Raw genomic sequence first — 27,996 nt, forward strand, 5'->3', positions numbered from 1 at the left:
TAAGGTCCACTGGATGCTGGCTCCAAAAAGACTCCAAATCCCGCCCAACTCCGTGCAAGTCAACGGGACCACAACCCAACTTCTCACTCAAAATATGAAGTCAATAAATTTTTTCAACAAGAGGTTATGGTCTCAGTTGCTAATTTCACTTCTTCTAATATGTGTCCATATGGCGATTTTCAAAATAATTGCGTCATTAACGGGATATAACAGTTATAAAACGGGGTTATTTTCCGAGTGATTGACAGGTCGCCTGTCCAGTGATTGGCAGGTCGCCGATTACGGACCAATAGCAGACGGCGCTGCAGCTCTGCAGCTCTGCGGTCAGCCCCTGGCTTCACTCTGGCTGCTCTGGCTCCAAAAAATGTCAACATGGCGGCGCTTGTAAACCCCAAAAAGTCAACAAATGAAGAAGAAGCAGCAAAAAAACTGTTTTTTATCAAATTAAAAATGGCGAAAAATCCAATATTGATGGAAATTGACGTCATTGTGTGCACCTGACTTTGGAAAAAATAATTTTGTTTCTAAGTCAAACAGTGAAGAAGTTGTTGTGTGGTTCTTATAGTGCTACCATCTGGCCGATTGGTGTCTCCTCAGTAGCGGTTGACCATTCCAACATATCTGCCAAATTTGGTTGCTGTGGGTCTTACGTGTCTGAGCTCCAGAAAAATAATAATCCTAACAATTTCAATAGTACTAGAACTCGTTGGGGTCTAAAGCTCTGAGTAGGGCAGAGTGGGTTAGCTGAAGACTGAACAATGCAAAATCTGTTAGAAAGACTATTACTACTACAGAGAGAGATGGAAAAGTCAGAGCACAGGGTAGGGCTTATCTGCCCTGTTTGTCTCTGTACAATACACACTATTGTCATAACCCAAAGACTGGGGGGTCCCGGTCCACACACACACACACACACACACTGATGCCAGAAGTCAGCTGCTTTGCCATCACAAGCCACTGGATAAATACTATACTAGCCTAGAACTAGGCTACACCAGGGTTTCATCTATATACATTTATCAGTAATGGACCACAATACCAACACCTCTGAGAAAGAAACAGTTAAAGTTCACGGTTTATAGGCTTCTTGGTGGATCAAGGGGCAAATATACCAACTCAAACTCAACCTCAACAAACATCAACAGTCCAATAACAGACATCCTTATCCATCCAAAGCCATGATCCATCACTACCAAATTGCACATTTTATTCAGAAGTAGTTTTGTGGTTCTCTTTAAAAGATAACTCTGCTAAATAGCAGCAAGATCCTGGACAAGTTTGAGCTTAGTGAAATTCAGACCTGTCCACTGACTATGTTTCCACGCAGGACACAACCACAATATTTTTCCTACTCCAGTGAAAGGCTGTCACACTGTTGCATTAGCAAGAGAAAAATCACAACCACTTTTCAAGTTTCAATCAGATTAGGCACCAGATGTGTTGCTCTTGTCCACTCATTCCCTTGGAATGAGTGAATAAGTTTCTATTAAGTAAAAGTTTTACCCATTTGGGTACTTAAGACTGCAGCTAACTTGCTAATGATTCTACCAGTCTCTCTTTATGCCTATAAGCCACATAGCTATTTAGATTAGTCAGAGTGAGAAATGCTAACAATGCTAACAATTTTTTTTTTGGATTACTCACATGCCAATGCAGAAACTTTTTAAGGAAAAATACCAGAACAAATTTCATATCAAGGAATGCTTGTACAAATCGTCAAGCTACATGAACACACACTCAGCATCGACCTTTTGAATGTTGGGCATTTCACCATGATATTATGGAGATCACTTCAAAACACAATAGCAGCCAACACTACATGGTTAGCCTGATATGTTCCATTCTTTCTTGTATGGAGAGAACATCACTCCTTTCAAAAATTGTTTATCAGCAAACAATACATACCTATAGAAGCTAAAAACCTTGAAATACAGCTCACAAAGACATAGTTTACATTTTACAAATCGCTAACTGTTACCATGAAAAGTCAGGCTGTTGTAGTTATTACCAAATCAAATTCAAATGGGAACAATTCTTCATTACGCCGGGGACTATTTTCTGTGCTACGGAACTACTTTCCTGAGATCGCAAAGTGTTTACAGCCGGCTTATTAAGTTGTTTGAGGAAAAAGTCAGCTGGCCCGGTGCATCGTGATGATGAAATATGCTGCCCAGAGCAATGGCATGGCTCTTTGACGTGTTTTTAATATTTTTTTTAATACAATGGAGTTCTATGGCTGCTGGGACATGGCTTCATGGCACCGGCTACATGGACCAGACTTGCTGGCAAAACAAAATCATTGCTGATTTTGTTATTTTCATAGGATTTGTTGACGGTAAGCAATGCATTAAAAAAACACTGGCCTTATCCTTTAACAAATCACTAGGAGCAAATGGTAAATTCTGCATAGAAGCACCACTTTATTGCAACTAAACTTCAACTTTTTAATTGGTTAACACAGCTCCCTACCTCGCTACACTGTGAATTTTTGTGGAAGAAGGGAATAATAGGCAGTGGTAAAAGCTGACATTGTATTGAAATAACTGCTCTTTGGTGTATCGGATGTATGCTGAATTGAAGAGTGAATCATATTCATTTGTAGAAGGGTATGTACCTTTTGCTGATAACCAATTCAACATTACACTGCCAGATTTTTGACTCGCGGTTCACTTGGTCTCTGCAATATTGCCAATAGTACAACATGTGGGCAAAGTTAGCACATATGTTAGATATCGACTTGGCAATTGGACAAATAAATCGGGGATCAGCGATAGGCTGAATTCATTGTTGGTGGAAATTTCCTTGCCGATATAAATTACCTTAATATTTGGTAATTTAAAATCTAAATCGTTGGTATTTAGCTCAGCAAGTAAGTCTTTTAAGTAAGTCCGTTAGCAACGTCAATTTCTACAAATAAGATGGTACAAAGTTGGCTTTTCAATCACAACTAATTTAATTGAATTTACTTGCCGTTGTGTATTACACAGAAATGGTAGATGGAACACATTGAGTGTGCGTGTTATTTATTTAGGTGTTTAGGGTAGTCAGCGACTACAGTCTTGAAGAACACATGACAATGAAATGCACACATAGGGTCAAAAATAAGTTAAGCTGATTGATTTTAAATTTTGTAAGTGCGTGCGTACGTTCATTTTATTTCATTGACTGGGAGGACAAACTATATTTTAAAATGTAAAAACGCACTTCCTTGCTCATTTAAAATCTACTTCTACTTGATGGGAAGATGTACACTATCGCCTAACCCTATTAGAGTATTGTGTTTGCGACAACAAGGTCACTGGACTGAAGCCCTGGATTGGCTGGGAAAAGATGGGCTGGGGAAGTAATTGAGTAATGCCCACATCTCTTTCAACAACTACCATCGAGGTGCCCATGAACAAGGCACTTAAAGTGAAACTCCCCCTCCCCTTTCATTGTTATAGATCATCACTCTGTGATGTTTAGTGCATTGCAGGAGTTATTTTGTGATCAAGTATTGTAATATACTTTTGGTGTACCCACTTTCCCTCAACCTGCCTTGTCTACTTCTGCTTCCATTAGTGATTTACCATAGCCCCTTTCTCACATGCAGCCTGTTCCGTCATGTATGACAAGGAGCCAGTGTCGAAATGCCAGTAAATCAGTTCTGCCAATTTCACTGCTCAAGACGTAACATTACTAGTAGTTCCGTTATCGTCCGTATGTGTGAATGATGTCGGAACATTAACGGCACGAGCAGCACAACGTTAGGACTCTCTGTTGTCGTACTGTAGGAGGGAAATACAAACCACTATACAACATTGACTCTGGCGGTTAAACAGTGGAATTTAACGGTATTGCCAGTGTTGTGTGAATGGTAGCATTACATTAAAAAAAAAACGGAAAAAAGTAAAACGGCATACGGGCTTGTGTTACCCAGAATGCCTTTTGACCACCCCCAGTCAAGGGGGTTCTCTGTGCTGTAGGTAGGAGTGTGTAGGTAGAAAGAGCGCTAGTGTTAGTGTAGTAAGTTTTTCCAGTAGAGAAAAAGGAGAGAGAACAATGGCGTGGTGTGATGTGTCCGGTTGTTCGAATTACAAAAAGGTAATATGAGGGTGTTGTATTCCACATGCTACCGACATCAGATCCACAAAGATGCAAGCTGTGGCTTGGTGAGCGTTGGTGTAAACTAGTGGCTCTAGCTCTCTGATTCTGAGGGGGTTGATATTAAGATCGCTGAAAAATATTCTATGAAACTCCATTGTAGCAGCGCTGGAAATATAGACGTGACGTGGCGTGACATCAGCTACATTTGGCCAGTTACCCATGGGAATAAACACACAAAAAAAGAAAAATGTATGCCAATAGCTGTTTTTTTTTAACAGTGTTTAAGTGTTTTAGGGTGCCAACAACAGAGGATGGTGATTGCACTAAGCGGGTGAGAAAGGCCGAGTGTGCTTAGTCAGCCTTCCCCGGGTAATTAAAGGTTAAAATACTCTAGCAGTGGCTTTGGGTCATTGCCCGAGGCCGTATGAATAAGGCCCGCCAGCATCAGGATGCGGAGGGTCTCTCCTGCTGAGAGTTGTTGGTTCAAATCTCAACTTGTCCTCTCGAGCCTTTCTGAGGTTCCTAGGAGACGGGTGGAAGGCCCGAGAGCATGCCGCTCGGCCCCGCCCCATTCACACAGCCCTGAATGAAATCTGACACAATAGAAAACTCTTGCTTCTCCCCTCTCTACTTTCTTCATCACTCTCTCCTTTTCTCTCTGAAAGCTTCTTCGAACACAATACCCCCCCCCCCGTCTCTTGTCATCCCACCACTCTTTTGCGCTTTCTCCATCCCCCCCCCCCCCCCCGTCATTAATAGCTAGCTGAAGAAATTTTAACAGCCTGCAGTGAAGGCAGACATGCTGCCAGACTCACAACTACCTCTATGGGTTTCCTTCCATCTAAATACTTCCATACCTCTAAGCATGCACTTTTTATGAATTCAATACTGTTCTAGTTGTTTGAATCATGGTATTGGTTGATGATTAGAAAACACTATTATTAGTTATGCTGAGTTGCTGAATTATGAGTTTGAGGACACCGTGACATGAGTTACTAGCATGCGGAATGACTCCAGCATGCTAGTATGGCAGACCCAGGCAGAAATCTATCTAAAAGGTGTCCAACATTATTAACATCAAGTTTGCTAGCTCTGACAGTATAACCACAAATAAACCATCACAGTATCCGCAAAGTAGAAACAACACACTGTCTGAGTGTGCTTTCTGACTTGGACTGGGTTTTCCACAATGCCAAAAACACAAAGCAGGCAAAGTTGCAGTTAGACTTTATAGCAAAAGCAAGGTGAAATGCTATCAATGTGATGTGATATTGACAAAGTTCAACTCAACGACAGCAAGCAATGGAAGATTTTGCTTTTACAATGTTATCATGATCTTATTATAACTTAAGCTAAATGGTACCCCAGTCCATTCTGCTAACACTAGTCTAGCCTCCTCCACTCTCTGGGACTTTATACACTTCCAATTTTCTTTAATCAAAGTATATCTCTTCCCTACTTCCCAACATCCTTTAGTCAATCACAGTGCTCCTTCTGAAGAACAGTTTGCTTCATCAGATGGTACACTTCCATTACACTATTAAGTCGTTTTTCAAAAAGACACTGTCATGTAATTGCCATATAAGTTACTATATGTTACTAGGTTCGAACACTGTAATATTCCAACCTGTGTCAATTCTAACTTCACTGCAAATAAAGCTTTTAAATTGTCTGTAGTTGTATGTATGGTGATGATGGTGATGATGATACGGATGGTGGTGATGGTTTATTTCTGTGTGTGCAGTACCAGTCTCCAGGGGTGTAGTGGTAAATAAAAAGGAGGGTAAACTATGAGCTCCAGTCGGTCATCATCATACAGAAGACAACCACCAACATAAATATAAAAATCAATATTCTCAGAAAACCAATATTTTGTTTCCTTTAAAAGCCTCCTCCTCACCAGTTTGATACTTCTTACTTTAATGATACTATGAATTTACCCCAAGATTTATGTTAGCATAAACAGGTGGGTAAACTATCCTACAAATAAAATGTGGCTACACTGAGTTTAGGTGGGTTTGCTTGCCTGTCTTCATATAAGCTGGTGTGTTTTGACCAAGGTAATATGATGATACAAATGGCGTTTGATGGTGTGTGTGTGTGTGTGTATTTCTGAGTGTACAATACCTGGCTGTATATAAGCGGGCGGACTCTGACATAGATACTGTGGAGGGTAGTGGTGCCGCTTGCTGTGTTTGTGGATTCTGTAGTCCTTCTCACTGCGAGACCGCCGGCTCCTGTGAGGTTCTACCGAAGCCACCGGTGGCACCAGGCGCTCCGACAGGTCCGAGCTGGGCCATGCCCGCCTCAGTGTGGCGCTGCTCGCCTTCTTCATCCTTACCACGCCGGATGGTAGGCAGATACTATCTACAAAATTCGGTAAAATTCGAATAATTTTTTTTTTTTTTGACCAAACAAAAATTGGAATATTTGGACCCAAGCGCCACAAGTTCCCAGTTTCCCCTCACGTGAATTCCATCCTTGGCGCGTCGATGTTATAAAACCGAACAATGAAAATAAAACAAACTCCGTCTTGTGAGAAGAAGAATTCTGGTCCCGTTTTTGCTGGATTCCCTCATGGTCATGACACTGTTGACTTGACCAGGAAGTCACAAAAGAGGTGGTGGTGGTGGTGGTGGTGGTGGGGGGGGGGGGGGGCAGGTTGACCAGGGGAATCCTAGGTGAAGGAGGTAGGGAAGGGGGAGGGGGGGCGAAGGGGAGGTGCTACCTCCAACCCTGCATCCACACCTTTCCGTCTTCCTCCTGGTTCCTCTTCCTCCCCAGAGTCACACCAAATCCATGGTGGAATGGCTGGATGTATGTCAGCTAGTGCTCCATGATGTTGCGTCTGGATTTACACGCTCACACACTCACGCGCAAAAGTTGTCGCACACACAACGCACACGTGTGCTCGACACTGACAACCCCTCGTATCCAGCAGGTGTGTGTATACTGCTCCGGCGGTTAGCCATTAGCCTAGCCTCGCCTCTGCTGCTTGGCTTCCCATTCATCCAGCCTTAGCTTTAGCATTAGCATCGGAGCTTGGGGTGGGGTGGGGGGTGGGGTGGGGGGGGTCGGAACGGGGGGAGTGGGGGGGAGCAACGCTGGTTGTGCGGGTCAGTGGGGTCGCTACGTGGGGCGGGCGGCAGAAAGACACCCCTGGATCCCTGTCAGACAGACAAAAGCCCAGCGAAGCAAGAGAAGGAAAGGAGGGAAGGAGGGAGGGAGGGAGGGGGGGGGGGCGCTAATACAAAAGAGGCCGAGAGGAAAGAGGCAGATCAGCCATCGGAGGGAGGAGAGAGAACGACAGAATCTCCCTGGGAAATGCAGATACACTCCTCCTCTCCTCTATCTATCCTCTATCACACCATTCACACTTGTGTCAGCCTCAGCTGTCCATCCATGGAAACTGTGCTCACCGCACAGTTACTAACCTTCTCCTCTGAAAGAAAAAAAAAAAAAGAAAGAAAATGTGTGCATGTGTGTGTGACAGCGTGTGTGTGTGTGTGTGTGTGTGTGTGTGTGTGTGTCTCTACCGCGGCTGAGCGACGGGATGATGGAGGACGTGTAAAAAGAGAGGGATCCGCAAACGGGAAGAAAAAAAAAAACCAAAAACGGACGCAACGGACGATGAGGGGGGAAAAAAAGGGGTTAATCCACAGCCGAGTGAGCGTTGCCTGCCGCTTTTTCCTTTGTCTCCTCTTCCCTCCGTTCGCCTCTCTTTCTCTTCGCCCGCTGCTCGCCCCGCTCGCTCGCTCTTTCGCTCGCTCTGTGTCGATCTCCCTCTCGCTCGCTCTGTTGCCGTGTTATTGTGCGAGAGGGAGGGAGGGAGGGAGAGAGAGAGAGATAGGGAGAGGGAGGAGGCGAAGGGAGGGGAGGGCAGGAAGCTTGTCAGTCAACCGGTACGTCTCCCCCCCCCCCCCCCCCCCCCTCCTACCCCCCCACCTCCCCCCTCCTCATTTCTCCTCTCTTGTTGAAGCCCGAGTTGTGCTGCTGTCAGTGTGCCCATTCACAGAAAACAGACCCAAGAGTTTCTACACATTGATGTCCTGCTGCCAAATGGTGGCTAGTAAACCCGGCTTGTGTGTTTTTGAAAGGAATCGTTAGGGGGAAAATGTAAGGACTGTGTGTGTGTGTGTGTGGTTTGAAAGTCTTGTTGGCTAGCAGCCAGGTCCGTGAGCCAGCCAATCAGCTAGTGGCTCTTAGCTTTACTCTTTAGTTAGCAGCACACTGACCAAATGCTGCAACACACACAGCAACACGGGCAACAGCTAGTGTTTATAGGTGGCAATATCGGCTCACGGAGCCTTACTGCGTCTAGCCTGGCATCAACACCAGCAGCACACAGCCAACCCTTTCAAACGTCCAGCTAACCATCACCTAAAATAACCAAACAGCTACAACACAGCCTTTCTTTAGAAATTCTATCTAGGCACATATAGCAACCTGGCCAAAATAATTGCGATTCACGATATTATCCCGATAATCATCAAACTATGCTTAAAACTCTTAAAATGGCACTAAAGCATACTGGAATCACTTCACCTTACATTTTGTTAAGAAACAAATATTTTTATTGCATCATAGGACACATGTTTTTTTTTTGTGAACATCCTATTTAGTGAAAAACAAACAAGGACAGATTCAGACTCTCGCCAACACCCAGCAGGTAATCACAACAAGGGAAAAATCCATTAAAAAAAAGAATCTACCTATCAACCGGATATCCAAGCGTGGTTCAATTAGGTATGGGTTGTAAATGCACAGTAAATGAATGACTTGTTTTGTTTACAGATCACACAGACAGAGGTACAGCAAGGACTGTACGTTAGTGAGCTAGACAGCTTTTTCAAGTCACTCGTGAGGATATTCACGCTCATGTGAGGATATTCACGAGTGTCCCGATAATGGAAATCCATCCCTAACGTCACCAGATAAGCTCAGTTACCGAGGGGCTCTCAAACTTCTGCATGTCAAAGACCGCTAAACAGATATCCATTAGATCATTTCATGTTATGGAAAGGAGCCCCATCTATCTATACTGTAGGTGGGGAGGTAAAAATGGTGAGAATGAAACCTATGAACAACATCCTCATACATTCTCAATTGTGCTAATTGTCTACTGAATTATGTAATAGTGAAATTCCTCTTGCGATTCTTAATCCTTAGTAAACTATTCATCATTTTGCTGGGGACCCCCTGTAACCTCCTCTGGGACCCCACAGATGTCCCCCGGACCCCACCTTGGCCTGACCTCTGAACACATACAGCAACAGCTATCACAGCCTAAAAACAGCTAGTACAGTCTTACCTGTCTTAGCCTTTAAATATCTAGCCTTACATAACATTTTATAACCTACAAAACAAAACCAGTTGAGATTTACTCTAGTTAGCGGTGAACTGGCCAAATGTTGCAACACACACAGCAACAGAGGCAATGTTAGCCAACCTAAATTAACCCTGGTAACATCACCTCTCTTTGGGATATCTGGCTAAATACACAAGGCAACACAGGCAACATGGAGCTTTACAATAGCCGGTCTTACATCACCGAGCCTGACAACAAAAAGCCTAGCCTCTGAATCCACTCTGCAACAAAGACAGGAACCGGCCTAGCATCACATAACCTCTAAAAACTCTAGCTCAACACACATAGAAACATCGGCAAAACCTACATTTGTTTAACTTTAGACAGATACACGCGCTACGCAGAGCATGAGGATTTGAATTGAAACATAGCTTTTAAATGCACAAGGAGTTGTGTTTTCACATTTTAAATAATAGTGCAAGTCTTTGCAGTCGAGAAAAAAACTGAAGTGAACGGTTTGAAAATTTCAATCGACTTGAGCGTCATTTTTGTCCCTGCATGTGCTTTCCCCATTTCAGTGTCAGCGTTTCTCACAGGAAGTATTCGTTTCTCAAGGTGCTCGAAGATGACTGACCTAAATATCTAAATAATTAACGTGCACACTTATGTTTTCTATGTACCATGTTTTCCATGTACCACTTCTGTTTACTGTTTGTAGGGTAACAGAGTATAACAGCAAATACAAGAGGGGAGGCAGTGAAAAGTCATGATTTGCGATGAAGGACATAATTTGAGGTCGCTAATGGATTTACTTACTTGCTAACAGAGCTAAATACCAACATGATAGACAGGCTATGCTGACAATATGTCAATTATATTTGCTGTGATTCTCCTAAAATAATCTGCTCATTGGTTGCAATGTGGCTTTTGGCCTATGTTGCAGAGAAACCCTGTGTTCAAGACAGCTTTGGTCTCAATGAAATGGAGTTTTAGATTATTTAAGTTGGTTTTTTTACGATAACTATGCTTGTCAAGTGCTGCATGAAGCCCCATGTGTCTTGCGGTACGCTACATTTTAAATTACCAGTAATTTTTTCTGTATGATAATTTAGGCAAGGCTCAAACTTAATGTGCTGAATGCATTACGCACACCCCCGAAATCTCAACTGCATGTCTGCACTGGTTGAGCAGGGAAGGATTTCCATTGAATCAGCTGCAACAAAAGTTTATTTTGTAATACTATAAGCGATAATCTTCATATATTTAAGTCATGACATCCTTATATAGGACTCTGATGACCAACCATCCCAGTTATTTCTCAACAAATGTGACACAGAGACAGTTTGGTTCAGTTTGGAGGTGTTGACACCAGTGCAGTAAAACACAGTCCTGATGATTGACACCTCATGCCATGCATACAGAGATCCCCCTCTCTATAAAACAGCCAATCACTGACCACTGTGGGCGGGCTCTGTGTATAGGAGGGTTAAGGACATCAAAGCAATGCTGTTCTAATCAGCAGAGGGTCAAAGGTCACTGACACGCCCCCTGGTCTCCAGGGAGAGAAAGGAGGATGGAAACACACATTCTGCTCTGTTCACACAAGTGTGAACAGAATGAGGGATGTGGTGTGTGTGTGTGTGTGTGTGTGTGTGTGTGTGTGTGTGTGTGTGTGTGGTGTCAGGTTTCTTCTAGCTAGCAGCTGAGAGTATGGAGGTCCACTGAGACCAACCAAACTTCTAATTTTTGGTGGACTCAGAACCCGATGCCTCCACATAGATGTGGTGAAAAGCTCAATTGACTCAATTTTTGGTGATTTTTATGTTTTAACTTCTATTTAAGGATTAGCCTACATGATTCCTTTGACAATTTTTGTGCCTATGAAACCCTTTCAAAGCCCACTGACTGAAAAGTTGACATTTCAGACAGCCAGTATTTCAGGTTTTCATGCGACATTTGATTAGAAACTTAATTTACAGACTTCATTTGAAACATGTTTTGAGTGTGTTGTGACTACCTATCATCGAAGATAGAGAGAGGTCATTCGTTTTTTGTCATTAGAATTTTCAGCTTTAAAGAAAAGATGTAATTTTTCAAATTAGCAAATGAGTTTTTCTTGTAATTGTCCTCTCAAGCATGACATAATTTTTCAGCCCAAATAATGGATAGTGGATAGCCACCCCCTTTCAGTCAAAATGAATAGGAGTGTAAAATGATGCCTTTAACTACGTCTAGCACTAATACTGACTATCCTCTATTATGCAGTTTTTTATTTGTTGAGGTGGATTCTGATGGATATTAAAACTGTGATGAAAAAATAAAAAATTGCTCGCCATACTTAGCCAGGATAACGCAACATCAACACCATGGTTGTTAGCAAAAACTGTTTTTTTTTTTTCAAATTAAGTATTAAAATATGTAATAACTGTCATACAACCTGTGGATTCTCCATCAGCTACCTAGTCAGTCATTTATCCAGTAAAATTTAATTTCAGGTTTTACATGGTCAATATCCAATATTCAATTAAAGGCCAATGTCAAACCAATATATCGGGCTAACCCAGTTTTGGGAACCCATTTTAATCTTATCGTGACCCACTTTAGTGTCTGAAAATCACTGGTTTGTGTTTGCTGATGAACGGGCTGACAGGATGTAATGTGTACCTTGGTCCAGGACTTTACTACACATGGTGATGGAATGCACTCAGCCTGTGTTTCCACCAGGGGAAAATGTGGCTTAGCGGTCTAGTAAAAAGGTCGTGGTTGGCTGTCAGGCGGGCCGTTATTTTCCACTTGTGACAGAAAAAAGGGGGACGGTGGATCTGTGTAGTGTATCAGTGTGGAGTTTGGACAGCGGGCTGACAAATACTCCAAGCTTCTACCGATTTAAGATCTAACTGAACCTAAACTTTAGGCACCGGAGATGGAGAGAGACCGAGATACAGACAGAGATTTAGTAAGAAAGGCGAAAAGAAAGTCTGGGCTTCTGCTGCTTCTTCTCAGTGGATTAGAGTGTGTGTGTGTGTGTTTATGTGTGTAATCTGTGTATGACCAGTCAGTGTGAAATCGTTGACCGTACAGGTCACATGGTCAAGTCCAGTCTGCAAACACATAACGGGGCCACGACGGCGTCGCCTCCCACCCCCACCCCATCCCCCCTTCTGTCTGTCTCTCGCTCAGTCGCTCACTTACACACACACACACACACATAGCATCCTGCTAAGGGGAGTAGAGGAATACTGCAACCAACCCATTCATGTCAGTGGTTCCTCTGCCTCTCACTCCCTCTCATTCACGTTCTCCCTCAACAAGAGGTATTTTAAATTTTTTAAAAAAAGGACTGCCTGGGCCCACCGTGGAATAGGGTTGGGTCCTGAAACCTGGTACCACTATGACACCGGTTCCCATACAACCGGTACCCACTGGACCAAATAGCAATGCAGATTCCGCATTCCGACTTTTTGGTCGAAAGCCAAACAAGCGGGGAGGACTGAGAGTCTGAGCCAAGTCTGTTGGGGGTGGAGCGGTCCAAACGCTGTGGTAGGAGGGCCTTCAAACAACAACAAAAACACAGGTGGAGAATAAGGAAGCACCTCTTACATAAGATGGTGACAGAAGCCCAGACAGGTGAGTGTTACAGAGATAGATACCACACAGGCTGGCAAGACCCGACCTGCCCTGTCTACAACATTATAAACTGAAGCCAATAGGCTGAAGCCAGACTAAACAGCTACTGTAGTTGTGGCATCTAGAATGGGATTTCCTTCAGTAGATGTTGAGGTTGCTCACTCACAAAAGTCATGCAACCAGGAACTGTGCTCTAAGGACATTTTACCATTTTACCAAAATTCTGACCCCATTCGTTACAACACGGTAACGACTGGGGCAGCAATCTGAGGGTGTTTTTTTTTTTGTCCCATTGTCAACAAAAAAAATATCTAACAAGAGCTTAACTAGGAGACAAATCAGCTTTCTACAAAAATCATATCAAAATCTTAAAATTTTGCAGGGTTGCAACCGTCCAACTTCAGTACAAACTCACAACTGTATCTTCCCATTGTAGAAAAAAAACAGTACTACTGTCTCAGATAGTGGTGCAACATGGAACATGCAACATGTTGTTTTTATGCAATTTATAAGTTAATTTAAAGTATATTACTTATTTCATACTGAACTGCCTGAGAATTACTGGCAAGAGAGTCAGAGAGAGAGAGAGAGACATACTTCATTCATTACAGATGCCTTCTACTGGAGTAGACTCCAGTGGTGAGGCAGCATTTTACCTTACTGTGTAACACTATCACCTAGTGGACAAACAAAGATATTACATTATAAAGGATTTCAATGTGCCATAGTATTTTGAAAGCTTTCAGTTGGTTTAGTCTGATCCCTCTATGGTGAACCTTTTATAGTTCACAGGCTTTGTCATCAGCTGTGTTGGGGGAACTTTACGGAAAGAGTCCAGATCCAACATCTGCACTGGAGACTGGAGGCTGCCACACTTTCTTTCTATCCTCCAACTAATTTGATACCATAAAAATTTGTCAGTAGAAAAATGAGACTGCCGCAGAGAAAACTGATTAAGTCTATGTGTTGCTTTTAGTCTGTTCATTCTCTGTAACCCCCGGGTACAAACTGGTGCAAAGTGACATACTGACTTATAGCAGAAAGGATGCACCTCAACCAAACCAGGAAGACAACATCAAATTGTGTTACCGAAGCTTTTGACTATTTTTTTTAGGACCCGTGTGGTTTATATCTGGGTACATAGTAGGGCTGGGCGATATGGACCAAAAATCATATCTCGGTATTTTTAGGCTGAATGGCGATACACGATATATATCTCGGTATTTTCTACGAAGTGGGCTAAATGTTCAGTTGTAAGTAGGGCTGGGCGATATGGACAAAATCAAATATCACAATATTTTTGACCAAATACCTCAATATCGATATTGACAAAATTGTAGGGATGACTATTGGTTTGCTTTCACAAAATATTTACACAATGAGATTTTTGATAAATAATCATCAGTAATGTGGATATAATGACTAAGTGGGTAAAGGCAAATAATAGAACAGCTAGAACAGTCTGGTAAGTTCAGAAAATGACATCACTTTACTGTAATGCAGCCTTTAAAACCAGGAAAAGACACTTATGCCATATCACGATATTACGATATCCAAAATATAAGACGATATCTAGTCTCATATCACGATATCGATATAATATCGATATATTGCCCAGCCCTAGTACATAGCCGGCTGCCGACAGAGAGTGGGGCAACAGAAGGGAAAGAAGCCATAGCGACTTACATGAGTGAGCAGACCATGGTGTTCCTGGTCGAGTCTCCTGCCTTCTGCCACCTTGATCGGCCGTAATCGCCACATTTAATACAACTCCATACTCCGATAATATTACTTGATTTGTGTTTAGCATCTCCATTAGCTGCAGCTCGTAGCATCAGAATAGTAAATGTTGGATAAGCGTTCACAACGACAACGATCCCCAAGCATCTGTTAACCCGAATTCTCACAATAGCAAACTACTTCATAGTACAATGCTGTCATTAGGAATAATATAGGACCTAATGCTTGAGCTACAGTAATGTGCAGTAGTTTACATGTTCCAGCTGCATGGAGCGAGGTATCGCAAACGCCACCAAGACGTTGCAAAGACGTTTACAACAGTGTCTTTTTTGGCACTACCACTAGGAGTCGCCAAAAACAACATTTTTCAAATCCTACACATAGGGGCTTTAAGCTGCTTACCCAGTCAATGTTTTATTTTGCCTTTTTATATTGAAAGTATCTCAAAGATACTCATTATTTTGAGAAAGTTTGTCATCATTTTGAGATACTAAGTCATTATTTTGAGAAAGTTTCTCATTATTTTGAGATACTAACTCATTATTTTGAGAAAGTTTCTAACTATTTTGAGATATTAAGTCATTATTTTGAGATACTAAGGCATTATTTTGAGATAGACTACTACGTCATTATTTTGAGAAAGTTTCTCATTATTTTGAGATACTAACTCATTATTCTGAGATACTAAGGCATTATTCTGAGATACTAAGGCATTATTTTGAGATACTAAGGCATTATTTTGAGATACTAAGGCATTATTTTGAGATACAAAGTCATTACTTTGAGAAAGTTTCTCATTATAATGACGTACAGGACCATTTTTTTCGAGTGGAAAATGGGCTTCCATAGTCCTGTATGCAACACTGTGTCGGAACACAAGCAAAACAATCATTTTTGGCCTCTATTTTTGTGACGGTGCATGGCGAGGCTTTGCCAAAGTGGCATTTTCATCAGGCGCACACGGTTATTTTTCTCACCTGTGCCCGTCTGGTATTTTGGTGACTCGTTGTGAATTGGACTGCCCCCAAGTGGGAGCAGAGGTGCAGTATGGGGTGTGTCAGTTGCGATCAAGCAGCGCATTGAAATTTTGGTGCCAAGCCTGCGCTGCCCACCTGCTCAAACCAGGTCAACGGCACGTGGCACAAAACGCTGTCATGTTTTGTGCTATTTTTGTGGCTTTACCGAGCGATGTTGGCCAATTTGACTTCAATTGGGATCGTGGAGTCGGCCGCATCCTCTATAGATGTCAGGGATTTGCTGGTGGATGCCCCCCCGCTCCTGTAGCCAAGCTGTCCCTGCGGTTTGCTGCTAACTTCTGTTTGGCATTGAATCTTTTCCTACATTGGACAACAATTCTCCTAGGACCAAGAACAACATGGTAACCAAATGTGTCACCTCCTTCCGATCTAATTTAATTTAAGGTGCCGTATATTCGCTCGTGACAGTCGCTCCACTGCAAATGTCATGGTAAACAACGCAATTCTTTATTGATCCCTGGAGGAGAAACAGTCATTTATCTTAGCTCCCATTCACAGGGAGGTCAGAGGTCAGAGGTCAGGGTCAGGTACGAAACAACACCTCTGGATCTGGTAGGGATTCAGTGTCTTGCTCAAGGACATTTCAGCAGGACAGATGCTTGCTGACACAGAAATGGAATCAATAGACCCAGTTGACAGTTTGTGTTTGTTTGCTTACAATTCCTAATTTCGTTAACCATAACATTTAGTCTCCCTCCTGTTTGCTGGTTTCACACTGTGACCGGTCACTTTTATGCCTACATCCTGGACTCCCAAAACACATATGTGACCTACCGTTGTGTTGTTGCATCATGTTGTCTTGTGCACCGTTTTGTTTCGTCTTATGTTTACTCGTTTGGAACGTGCCACAACCCCGGAAAGTTTTTTCCTTTGTCTGTGCACTTGTGGAAGGAGGACTGACAATAAAGTTGAATTGAAAACCTAAAAGAAAAAATATGAAACATCCCACAGATTTTGGATTGATTCCTTGCCTAAGCCATTTGAATGACTTTCAGTTGTGTATTGCCCTTGCATAAGGTTCCAATAGCCATAACTCTGCCCCTAGAGGATGTTGTTTGGTCATAGACAGTGATCAATTTTCCATTCTTGGGTAAAAGCCAGGGGAAACCCTGTTGCTGTGTGCCTGTGATAGATTATTCCATGGCTAACCCTCACCCTAGTGCAGGAGGCATCACATAATATCCCTTTCCACAACTCCTCCACACACCATGTACTGCATCAATAAACATATCGCCTCAACTTTTTGTCAGGCTCACAAATATCACAATATCCTGCACGTTTTACCACAAATTATCACTGAAAAGGTGCAAGCATCTTTGCTGGGAACAAGAAAAAGTGGCCAGTAAACTGTGATTAAAAAGAGGTACTTACAGAATCTGGCCAGAAGGTGGCAACACTGAGTCATTCTGCAGCTAGGGAAGCATCCCAAGCTCACTACACCAAAAATCAATTGCTCTTCCATCCTGTTTTTTTTATGTTCGTCTGTTTTCCACCCAAGTTGGGCTGAAAGTCATCGAATAAAGTGATTGTGTGAAACAAGTTGTGAAATACAGTACTGTGCAAAAAGTCTTAGGCATATGTCAAAGAAATCCATAAAGCGAAGATGCTTTCAAAACTAATGAAATGAAAAGTTTCTGAATATCAAAAATTTACAATAAACAGCAGTCTACTGACACACTAATGTAGAAAACAAATAAACATCTAAGACTTCTAAGAAATTCATATAAAAAATCTAGACTTTTGCACAGTCCTGTACATTCTGCTATATTCCTGGAAAGTGACCCATTTGTAAAATTCTGTGATATTCCCTGACTTTCCCAGAAAATGTTCAAATTCCCTAGCTTCCCCTGTCTGGAATACACCTCTCAAAACACACACAAACTGTGTGTGCGTGTATGTGAAGGGGTGTGATAGAGAGGAAGAAAGATTTTTTTTTGTTATGGTTGTGGAGGCAGCTGTTATGTGTTTGCTTTGGTAACACAGGAAAATCCTATCCTGTCAGTACATCTCTTTGAATTCAAAATTAAATGAACTGAAATGAACAGAAATGAGAGACAAAAGAGCAAGGAAGAGGTAGAGAGACGTAGGGGGGAGGCAGGAAAGTCCATGCCTGCAGGCAAAGGCCAGTTGGCACCCCAACACAGGAGAGGAGAGGTTTACCACACACACACACACACACACAGCACACACACAATATGCAGCCCTCTTATAAACACACATGCGTGCACACACAGATCGGGAGGTGTTAAAAGTAATTTTCTTCCTGATGAAAGGCTCAGCTCAACCACCTTCAGAACTCACTTCATCTGTCTGTACAGGACTAAGTGCATGTGTGTGTGTGTCTCTGTGTGTGTGGTAGTGAAGGAGAGAGAGGGATATAGAGAGACACAGACACAAAGACAGAGACAGAGAGAGAGAGGTAGAAAGGTGTGTAGTAACCACATAGTTGTTGTAACTTGAGCTTCTGACTAATAGCAGCTCCATAAACATTCCTGCCCTTCAACAGGGTTCACCTGAGAACAGCACAGAGACCTGTTGAAGTGCCCCTGAGCCAAACACAGAAACACAAAGAGCCAACAGGCCCGTATTTAAGGCTGGAAAATGTGGGCTAGCAATCATGTTGGCAATGACGGCAGTAATTCTCTCCGTTGGGCTTCTGTTACACTTCAGACGAGTTGGTGCAAATGCTAGGAGAGACAAAACTGCTAGTAAAAGCACCAGAGAGAGATTGCATTCACCTCTCTGCTTAGTAAAGATTTTTCATAACGTTTGTTTCCAAATTCTATAATTGTTCGGTTGTAAAAGCGACAAAATGTAGCTAATGTCCCGATTCATTTTTCTGCTCCACGATACGTATTGTCACATTTTTGTATTGCGATGTATTGAAGTTAGATATATTGTCCCATCCCTAGCCAGCAGTTTATGTGCCTTATGTCTCCAGTTCCTCCTGGGGGGTCCCTTGGTGTTCCCAGGAAATATAGTCTTCCCCAGCCTTTCCTGGATGTGCCCCACAGTCTCCTTCCAGTCAACGCCCAGCAGACCTCCAATGCAAGGTCCCTGGGGGGGGGGGGGCATTCTTACCAGGTGCCCAAATCACCCAAACTGGCTCCACTCAATACCAAGGTCCACCTGGATCTCTGAACACCTCACCCTATCTACCCAGAGCTCGTGGAGATAGGTGAGGGGCGGAACCAAGGTTATTATAGTTTTGCATTTTTCATTAGTTTTTATTTTTATGTCGCTTTGACTTTTTGTTTTCCATTTCAGTTTAGTTTTAATTCGTTTCTAAAGCGGGTTTGCTAGTTTAGTTTAGTTTTTATTTTTTTGAAAATGCTTAGTTTTAGTTTAGTTTTTATTAGTTTCAGTGTTAGTTTTAGTCTTTTTTTGTAATATGGGGTATTTGTCAGGGGCGAGATTCAAAAAGGTAAAAAAAAAAAAATAAAAAAAAAATTGGAAGATAGATTTCATACCCACCCAAAATACTAGGCTTATGTATAAAATAAATTGACAAAGATGAAAACTAAAGACATTTTCTCTGTAATTTTAGTTTATCTTAGTTAGTTTTGTAAACACACAATACAGCTTCAGTTAGCGTTTTTTTGTAAAGCCTCGTTTTTATTCTTTTTTCAGTTAACGAAAATGTTTTTTCACACCTAGTTTTCGTTATTCTGTTAGTTTTCGTTAACGATAATAACCTTGGTCGGAACACAGGTTGACATAAATCGAGAGCTTTGCTTTGTGGCTTAGCTCTCTCTTCACCTCCACCACACAATACAATGCCCACATTACTGCAGCCCAATTGCGACCTACAGTTCATCTCCAGCATGGCATCATTTGTTTGCAGTAATTACACCAAGGTGTCACAATTAATTTGACAATGATATATTGATGTTTTAAAATGATACATGTAGCACCTTGAAGAAGTAAAAAAAATATATATTTAAATGCGCATAATGCCTTTGGATATGTGGAGGGACGTTTCCTGAAACTAATCCAACTATATTTCATTTTGCACTCTGTATTTCTGAATCATATTTCAATAGGCAACATATGATGGTCGCTGACCCTGTAATGATACAGTGAAGAAGTAGTATGCAATATAAATTAAACGGAAGAGCTTAAAACATGTAATAATTAAAATACAAAACACCAAAATGGTTGTATGGTGTTCAGTTTTCATCATGAAAAGGTCACTCGTAATCTAAAATTTCACGTAATTGTCATTACCCATAATGCCAAAATTACCCATAAAATTACCCATAAGAAACTCCAGGAACAATGTTTTCAAAATATTTCCATGATATCCCATTGATTTCACAAGTTAAATAAAGTTAAAATGTAGTAGTTAATTACATGGTCCCTAAAGGAGCCTAAAGCAGTAGTTTCCTACCTGGTAACATCAAACACACGTCAAAACATAGTAAATCACAAAATATCCGATGTGGGGCTGTGTGTGTGTGTGTGTGTGTGTGTGTGTGTGTGTGTGTGTGTAGTACACTGTATCTCACTCCAGACAAACATAAGTACGTAGACAGACATCAACCTACTAGACTGCAGTATTCCAATTTACCTATGGGCCTGTCTCATACAAGACAGCGAATGAGAGAGAAAGAGTGTGTGTGTGTGTGTGTGTGTGTGGTGTGTTTTCTGCTCTGATTAAAGAGAAGAAAGGCAGGAATGCTGTGAATAAAGGTCTTATTCTCCTGCCCACCACCACAAGCGCACACACACACACACGCACACACACCGATACCACAACCACTGGAGGCTATGGAGGAAGTGTTCCATTATAGAGATGAGAGGCACCACTCTCTCTATTATCAACCAGCTAGTTATGTCAGCATTTACTGTGTTGTTCTCCTCTACTTAAAACACACACTGACCAAGTCTGGGATACAAAAAAAATACATGTCCAGAATAGAGTTGCATGATATACTGATACTAGAAAATAGGGATGTCCAACAAAAATCCACCAGGTAGGATTCCCAGGCTTTTTTTTTTAATCCCTACTAGAAAAGTATCACGATATCCAATTGTTTTTAGTACCGATACTTTTAGAATAATTGTCTGATGTGTATTTTTTATTGAGTTGAGCGGATGCACAACCAAAGCTGTGTGTGTGTGTGTGCGCACATTTTGAATGCATAGTATGTAGTTTAGCATTTAGTCTCCTAGTCCGGGTGGCCACTGAGCTTTTCCGAATGTGTAAAAAAAAACTATTTAAGGTATTTTCAACAGGAGAAGCTGGTCGCTTTTGTTCTGTTGTGTGTGAGACAGTTCCATCTTAAAGCAGTATTCCACTTAGTTTTAACATGGGGGGTTATTCATCAATATCAACATCAATAAAAATGCTATTTGGCGAAATGAGATTCTAAAAAATATGACCAAACGTCAATAGAACATCACAGCAGCGGGATATGTTGTTGAATATGTTACGTTTCCAGGCTATTTTCGTGGCCTCGTTCAAATGAATTGTAAGTAAAAATCTCAATGCTACAAACTGATCTTTGCATCTGATCTTTTTTATTATGGTTTTCATGGCGGACAAGTGCCAAAACTAAGTGGAATACTGCTTTAAGACTGTGAGTGTGGGTTAGGGCTGCACGATTCTGGATACAATGAGAATCTCCATTTTCTGGCTTAGAATTGAGATCACGATTCTCTCTCACGATTCTTAAGCAAAACAATTTTGAATATAATTTTTTTACTGCACTCTTTCGCCTGATACAGACAGAAACAACCAAAAATTTGATAATGACTATAATGGGATAATGGGACTGTCACGTCAACTTTGCGGGTCACATGGGCTCCACACAGTAGCCTACACACACAATGTAATTATATTGATTGAATTCAATTGATAACCGCGTGTCGGCCTTTCAAAGATATGCGCTTGTTTTTTAACAGAAAAAAATAGCCTAATTCAAATGCCTGATGAATCAAACACATCTCTCTTACAGTGTCAGGCTCATCCCATGTGTGTCTACATGTCTCTCTCTGGATTTGTTTTCCTTTCTGCCCGCTCTGCATGTGCACACTTCGTCACGTGGTGAAACGCAGTGGTTGTCACTTGTTAGGAGCGCTTGGTTTGATGCAACAGATGTCCCTGATGAACATGCGGCAGAATTCGCTGTCATTAAGGAATGAGATCGCGGTATCGAGGTATGAATCGAGATCGCGATTTTAATACGATTAATCGTGCAGCCCTAGTGTGGGTTATTTTGTGGGTCTGTGCACTGACTGACTGACTAAATTAGGAAGCTAATTAAATAAAACAAATTTCTATGAAGTAGCTCCGTTATGAGCAAAGCCTTACTGTTCTTCTGCCTTGCCCACCATGTTGATGTCCCCAAAAACAGCCCAAAGGACAGATATCTATCAGTCAATAATTCTGTCTGTTTTTTTTCTGATGGATCAGTATGACTTTGTTTTTAATGGAGAGCAAAGGTCCAAGCAAAAATCAAAGCCAAATCTATTCAAGACCAATGTACACTCTGAGCTGATAGTTTAGTGGCCTACGACTAATAATTTTAATAATTTGTCGAATCATGGGTTGACATTCAGACCAATTCGTTAAAATGGCCAGCGGTTTTTAAAGTTACTGGCCTGAACACTAAATGACAGGGGCATGAGAAACATTTTTAGTCCTACATCTAGCTAGCTAACTATAGTACTTTCTATAACCTGTTGCTGTCCTGACTCATAACCAAAGAAAGCAACCAAATATTGTCCATTTTTGATCACCAGATTTTTTTTTTTTACCTTACTGGTTGTTGTATTTTGTGGTTTGAGTAGGGTATTTTCTCCTACTGCTGGCTGTGTGGTTCCAACATTTCCTACTGCTTCAGGCTGCTTACTCGGTTGTTTTCTGATCATAAACTACTCTATACATTTTTCTCACCCAGAAAACACTGGAAAGAATCTCCCGGTTACAGGCTCCCACAAATCACCTACGGTGGCCCATGGGGAACAGTAGAGAGTAGTAGGGATGGGCCAGAAGAGTCGACTGGTCAGTCAACAGCCAACTATTCGCCTAATTTCACCAAGTTTAGATAATAAATCTGCTCCTGGGGGTGTCACCCGATGCGCAAACTGTTCCCAGAATACCAAGCTGAATTCCTTGTATGTGCATATGTATTTGCCGATAATAAATCTGAGTCTGAATCAACATCCAGCATCGTTACTGGAGTCTTCAAAACAGCCAACATGACCATAACCAGGGCTCAACATTGCCATTTTCCCGCTGGCCAGGAGGCATAAGCCTATTTCCAGGCATGTGAACATTCAAGCTTTACACCCTAAAAAACAAATGACAGTAATAACAGGTCAGATAATTATCATGGGAATAAAAAATACCCAGGTGACATTCTGCAGCACATCAGGGAGAAAAGGATGTCAGAATAAGAAGTTTGTGACAGGACTTATCCGAGCGGGTGGATGGAGAGAGGTGGTAATGAAAGAAAGAGAGGGAGAAAGAGAAAGAGAGAAAACAAAACAAAGGAAGCAAGAAAGAAGGAACATCTGAAGTCACATCAGCCCTTTAACAAAAAACAACAGTCAACTGACTTTAATCTGAAACCACGATTTCATAGCTACCCATCTATGATTCATAAGATGTGTCAGAATGCCTCCTTCAATATCCTAGCGTCAAACCTTTAACACACCCTGTGCAAATTATTCAAAATTTTGTCAAAGTTAGAAAAGTCACGACAAACGAACATTATGTCATCCCTGCCATCAGGGGACATTTATGCAACCGGTTCCAATTCACAAACGCACCCAATAATTCACAACATCACTGGCAGAGATTTCGAATATTAGATAAAAGTCTCTGTCACTGGTTAATCTGCCTGACTCGCTTATGCCATTTCCAACCTTCAAAGCACCCAGTGTCTCCTATACGGCATACATAGACTGCCATCCCAAACCTGTGTGATTCAAGCAAGGAACTACCAAATGTCTGAAAAATCCTGCAATAAGCAATATCAGACCTTATAACCAATCCTGAAACTAAGGTGTGCTATGTGGAGGTTTCATTGAGACATAATGATATAAACAAATATCCACACAGCAGCCAGCTGTGTTGCCGTTTTCACCTCTTTTCTAAAGCTTGTTGTCAAATTCCGCTCTGGAACAAAGCTCCTCTCGGGCCATTCAGTAGCTTTTCATTTTTTTAAAAACTAGCTTGGCACCTGCCTCACTTTAAAAGCGTCGCTCACTTCCTCCCATTCCTGAAAATCCTCCTAATGGTGGAGACAATGAAGCGAGCGAGTAGCCTAAACTTGTTGAATTAGTAAACTTGCTACCTACCTCTTCTCTTGTCATTGTGGGACATGTAACCTTCAGCGGGAGAAAGATCTGTCAATGTGAGACTGGTAACTGGCGACTCTTCTCCGTAGGTACATTTAGCTTAGCTATTAGCTTTTATACATGTGTTGCGGTTTCCATTGCCCTCTAGTGGTCAGAAAATTGTCCTTACTGATTCTCAGGCTTAACAGAATCTTAAAATGTGAGCACCTCTATGAATAAAAAATCATGACTTGAGACAGATTGTTGTTAAATGTGAGTGTGTGTCAGACTAAATGTCTTCTAATGTATGGTAAGCATTAATGTCATTATCAATAAAAGACTAACTTTTCGCTATTGAGCACAAACTACAACCCAATGGGCGGTATAATAATAAATCGAGCAAAGCACAACAGCAGAAGTGCAAACGTGTGCAGACTAAAAGGTCTTTACACACAAAGAAACAAAGCAAATAAACAACACAAAATTGCCAAACATATGCAGCTGAATTCGACAGACCAAATATATTCACACCAAACACGATTAATTTTGCAAATAAATTATATCGTTGTTTTTTTTGTTTTTGTTGTTTTTTTAAAATGCGCTACAAAAAAATGGTCAACATCAAGTGATGATGACCTGGTCCTGCTTTTGCTCAGTAAAAAGAGGAAAATTAAATATTTGGGTACAACCAGTATTGAGGAGGAGGAGAGAGCATGGAGAGTTTAGGCATACAGATTAAGCTCATGTGCTATATATTCTGTTGATATGCAAGGTTGCATTGACTGGATATAAGTTCTAAGAATATTATCGACATGCGAATAAATTGCCCTTGGTAAAGACCTTAACTAGCTAGTTAGCTAGTGTATGGCAAACACTGTTCATAAGCAAACTAGACTACACTTGCAAAACATGCACACTTTAGTTTGCACATGTTACACTTAGGTAACTATCCAAATGATTTTTGATGGTTTGATGATTAATACACAATTTGACCACTGTCTGTCATAGTTTAACAACTGAGGTAAACCGACCTACCTTACTGAAACACTGCAAGCCAAATGTTTGTCCTTATCCTCCTTACGGCTTAGCATCTAGGTTATCACCCCTAGGTTATCAATTCTTGGCCATTCATGTTGTCAAGTCAGAATGAACTAATATATCACTGGGCTTGGATTCTCAAAGGCCACTGGCCACTGGCCCATGGCCCTGCAAGACAAACCAAGACCAACCCAAGAATATAACCAAATGTAACTATCAGTCAATCCCGTTTCCATTCTGAGAACCTCCTCAGTCGGCTGAGATGCTGAGTACCTGCTGTGACAACAGGCTTAGGCCTACTTTTCTCGCAAACACCTCAACTCTGCTTTGGCACTCTCTAGCTCCATTTCCAACATATTTGTGACCATTTACACACCATTAACAGACCATTGTCATCTGTCTGAGTTGCAACATCAGAACATGCCTCCACACTTTAAATGGGAGTTATCAGGTAACGCAAATTATATGCATGCCAGTGTTAGTTTGTTGTTAGCAAAATTATTGCTTGGACTTGAAACCAGTTACAGGATTCAGTGGACTCAGTGCCATTAGAGAGACAATTGTATGTTAGTAAAAACATCCAAGCTTAAAAGCCTGCATTAGACACTGTGACGGGGATGATTATGTGAAAACCCCATTCATTTTCCACTTCGAGAAATAGCTTTAGATCCGTAAGTCCGTATTTGGCCGAGGCTAACACCCATAATGATGACATCACTTACAAGGTCTATAAAATCCACTGTTGGGGAAACACTGACATACTAACTAGAATTCAACTCTCAACCCAATGCTGTTTTCCCGGCTCCAGCAACACCACACCACTAGTCTATCCCTGCAGATGGATGGATAGAAAGAGAATGAGATGTAGAGAGGATAGAAAGGCTACACCAACAGTACAGAACAGACAAGGAACTCTTAAAAAAGGAGCTTAAGTCTACTTTATACAGGGAGCTGACAAAGTATTGCTTGATAGGTCCAGACTAGGCCCTCCTCCTCCCTGGGGTGCGTTCAGCAAATCACAACTGTTACCAAGGCTGTAAAAGGTAGTAAACTACAATCTCCAGTAGATCATCAGTCAACCACCAAAATCAACAAAAATCAATAACCTTTTCAGAAAAGTTTTAATTCATGCTTTTGTCATTTAAACATCCTATCCTCATATAACCTACACTACACACAACCTATACTATAAACTTTATATTGTAAAGTTTTATGCCAGCCTAAAATGGTGGCCAATTCTATTCTGCAAATAAAAAGTTGGGTAAACTGATTTTAGGTGGGTTTACCCTAGTCTGCATCCCTGGCTGTTACTAAAACACTACCTGTAAACCAATTTTAAAAATTAGGCATTTAGCCACTGTCTTACCCTGATTGATTTATAGTAAGTTAAACAAGATAAATCCACATTCATGAATCTCATTATTCCAAGTAGTCTGGTAATCATCCAGTGCAAAGTGCAAACGGTGGACAAATGCACAGAGAGAAATAGTGATGAGAACAAGACATCTGGTACAAAGTCTGCAGACCACTTACAAATCAGAACTTCTTTAGCGATTTAAAGAAATGTTAGCTCACTTTCTATGATGATGTGATTGCTTTTTATAGCCTAATATATGTCTGTTGCAGAAATGTATTGTGCATTTCTTGTTCGTTGGTCTCTCTTGTAAAATACCCCAATCTCAATGAGACTACCCGATGATAACAACACATTTTAAAAAAACACATTTTTAAAAGTCATACTCATCAAGGACGCATCGGCTTGGATTTTGCACTCTTTAAAACAGTTTCAGTTTCAGTGGATTTAATATCACCTGCAAGTGCAAATACTCAGTGCTTCATCTTAGAAGTTGAACAATTGTTTAGAAGCGTTGCAAAACGGAGAGTTGCAAAGTAACAGAGCGGCGCCTCTGAACGCAGCCCAGAAATGGCCCAACAGGCGACGATGATGGGTATCAGTATTATTAGTGTCAATGTCTTGGTGCTGAATGGAGCTGGCAGTGCCGCATACCATCAATGGAAACACACATACACACACACACACAATAATAGTTGGCCTAAACCTAGCCAGACAACGGTCAGCGTAGAGGCCTTACCCAGGTATTTGATGGTGAAGCCCCGGGGCGGGTTGAGGGACCTCCGCATCCATCCCTCCCTCAGCACCTCCAAATGGTCCTCCTTCCCTTGTATCAGCAGCACATGTTCGTCTATCCATCCCAGGAAGAAGGTCTCGGACACAGCCTCGGTAATCCGCTGGTTCCACACGTGTTGCTGGGTATTTTCCGCTTTGAAATCGGCGAATATTTCGTAGCCGGTGTGGTGTCTCGGCAGCTCGTCGCTCTCTGACACCCCGGCCGCCCCCCCTGCCTCCCCAGCCCCGACCCTGGACAGCACTATAGCCAGGGAATGGGGGGCTATCTGCAGGAAAGACTCCATTGTCGTGTCGGTCTTCCTAGCTGGCTGCCGAATGCAATGTTATCATCGTATTAACTATCATCAGACACCGTTCGGCTCCGTAGAAAATAAACAGTCCATGTTAGCTAGCAGGGTGTCTAGCTAGTGGCTAAGCTCTGCAGCAGCCGCATAGCCTGTGACTGTGTCCGTGAAGCTAGCCCGCTAGCCCCCCTTAGCTGCCTAGCCTAATATGAAACACATTCCTCCACCTTTACGGTCTTTCTTCCTCTCCGAACGAAATATATCGCCGCGTAAGCGGGGACGGCATTTAGTAACGATTCATTTCGAGCGCTTCCCACTCGAAACATAAGATGACATTCGTGATTTTCGTTTTAAATTGGGAAGAGAAAACGTCGTTGATACCTTTCTAGGTAGGTTAGCTAGCTTGGTGCTAACGTTAGCTAATGAATTCACCCAGGC

At 41.8% G+C, this 27,996-nt stretch overlaps 1 protein-coding gene across 1 annotated transcript in view; it reads right to left on the minus strand.

The window, feature by feature from the left end:
* The window catches only part of LOC139645440 (storkhead-box protein 2-like), a 68,034-nt gene extending 40,476 nt beyond the window's left edge, over positions 1 to 27,558 (minus strand). The window contains exon 1 of the mRNA XM_071521149.1: positions 27,219 to 27,558. Within this exon, the coding sequence (XP_071377250.1) occupies positions 27,219 to 27,558 (340 nt within the window). The remainder of the gene's footprint in view (positions 1 to 27,218) is intronic.
* Between the last annotated feature and the right edge of the window lie 438 nt (positions 27,559 to 27,996).

This window comes from Centroberyx affinis, unplaced genomic scaffold, assembly GCF_046629955.1.
Source record: "Centroberyx affinis isolate AG114_WGS23_722 - 3 ecotype Tasmania unplaced genomic scaffold, CSIRO-AGI_Caff_v1 ptg000861l_1, whole genome shotgun sequence".
Taxonomy (NCBI): Eukaryota; Metazoa; Chordata; class Actinopteri; order Beryciformes; family Berycidae; genus Centroberyx; species Centroberyx affinis.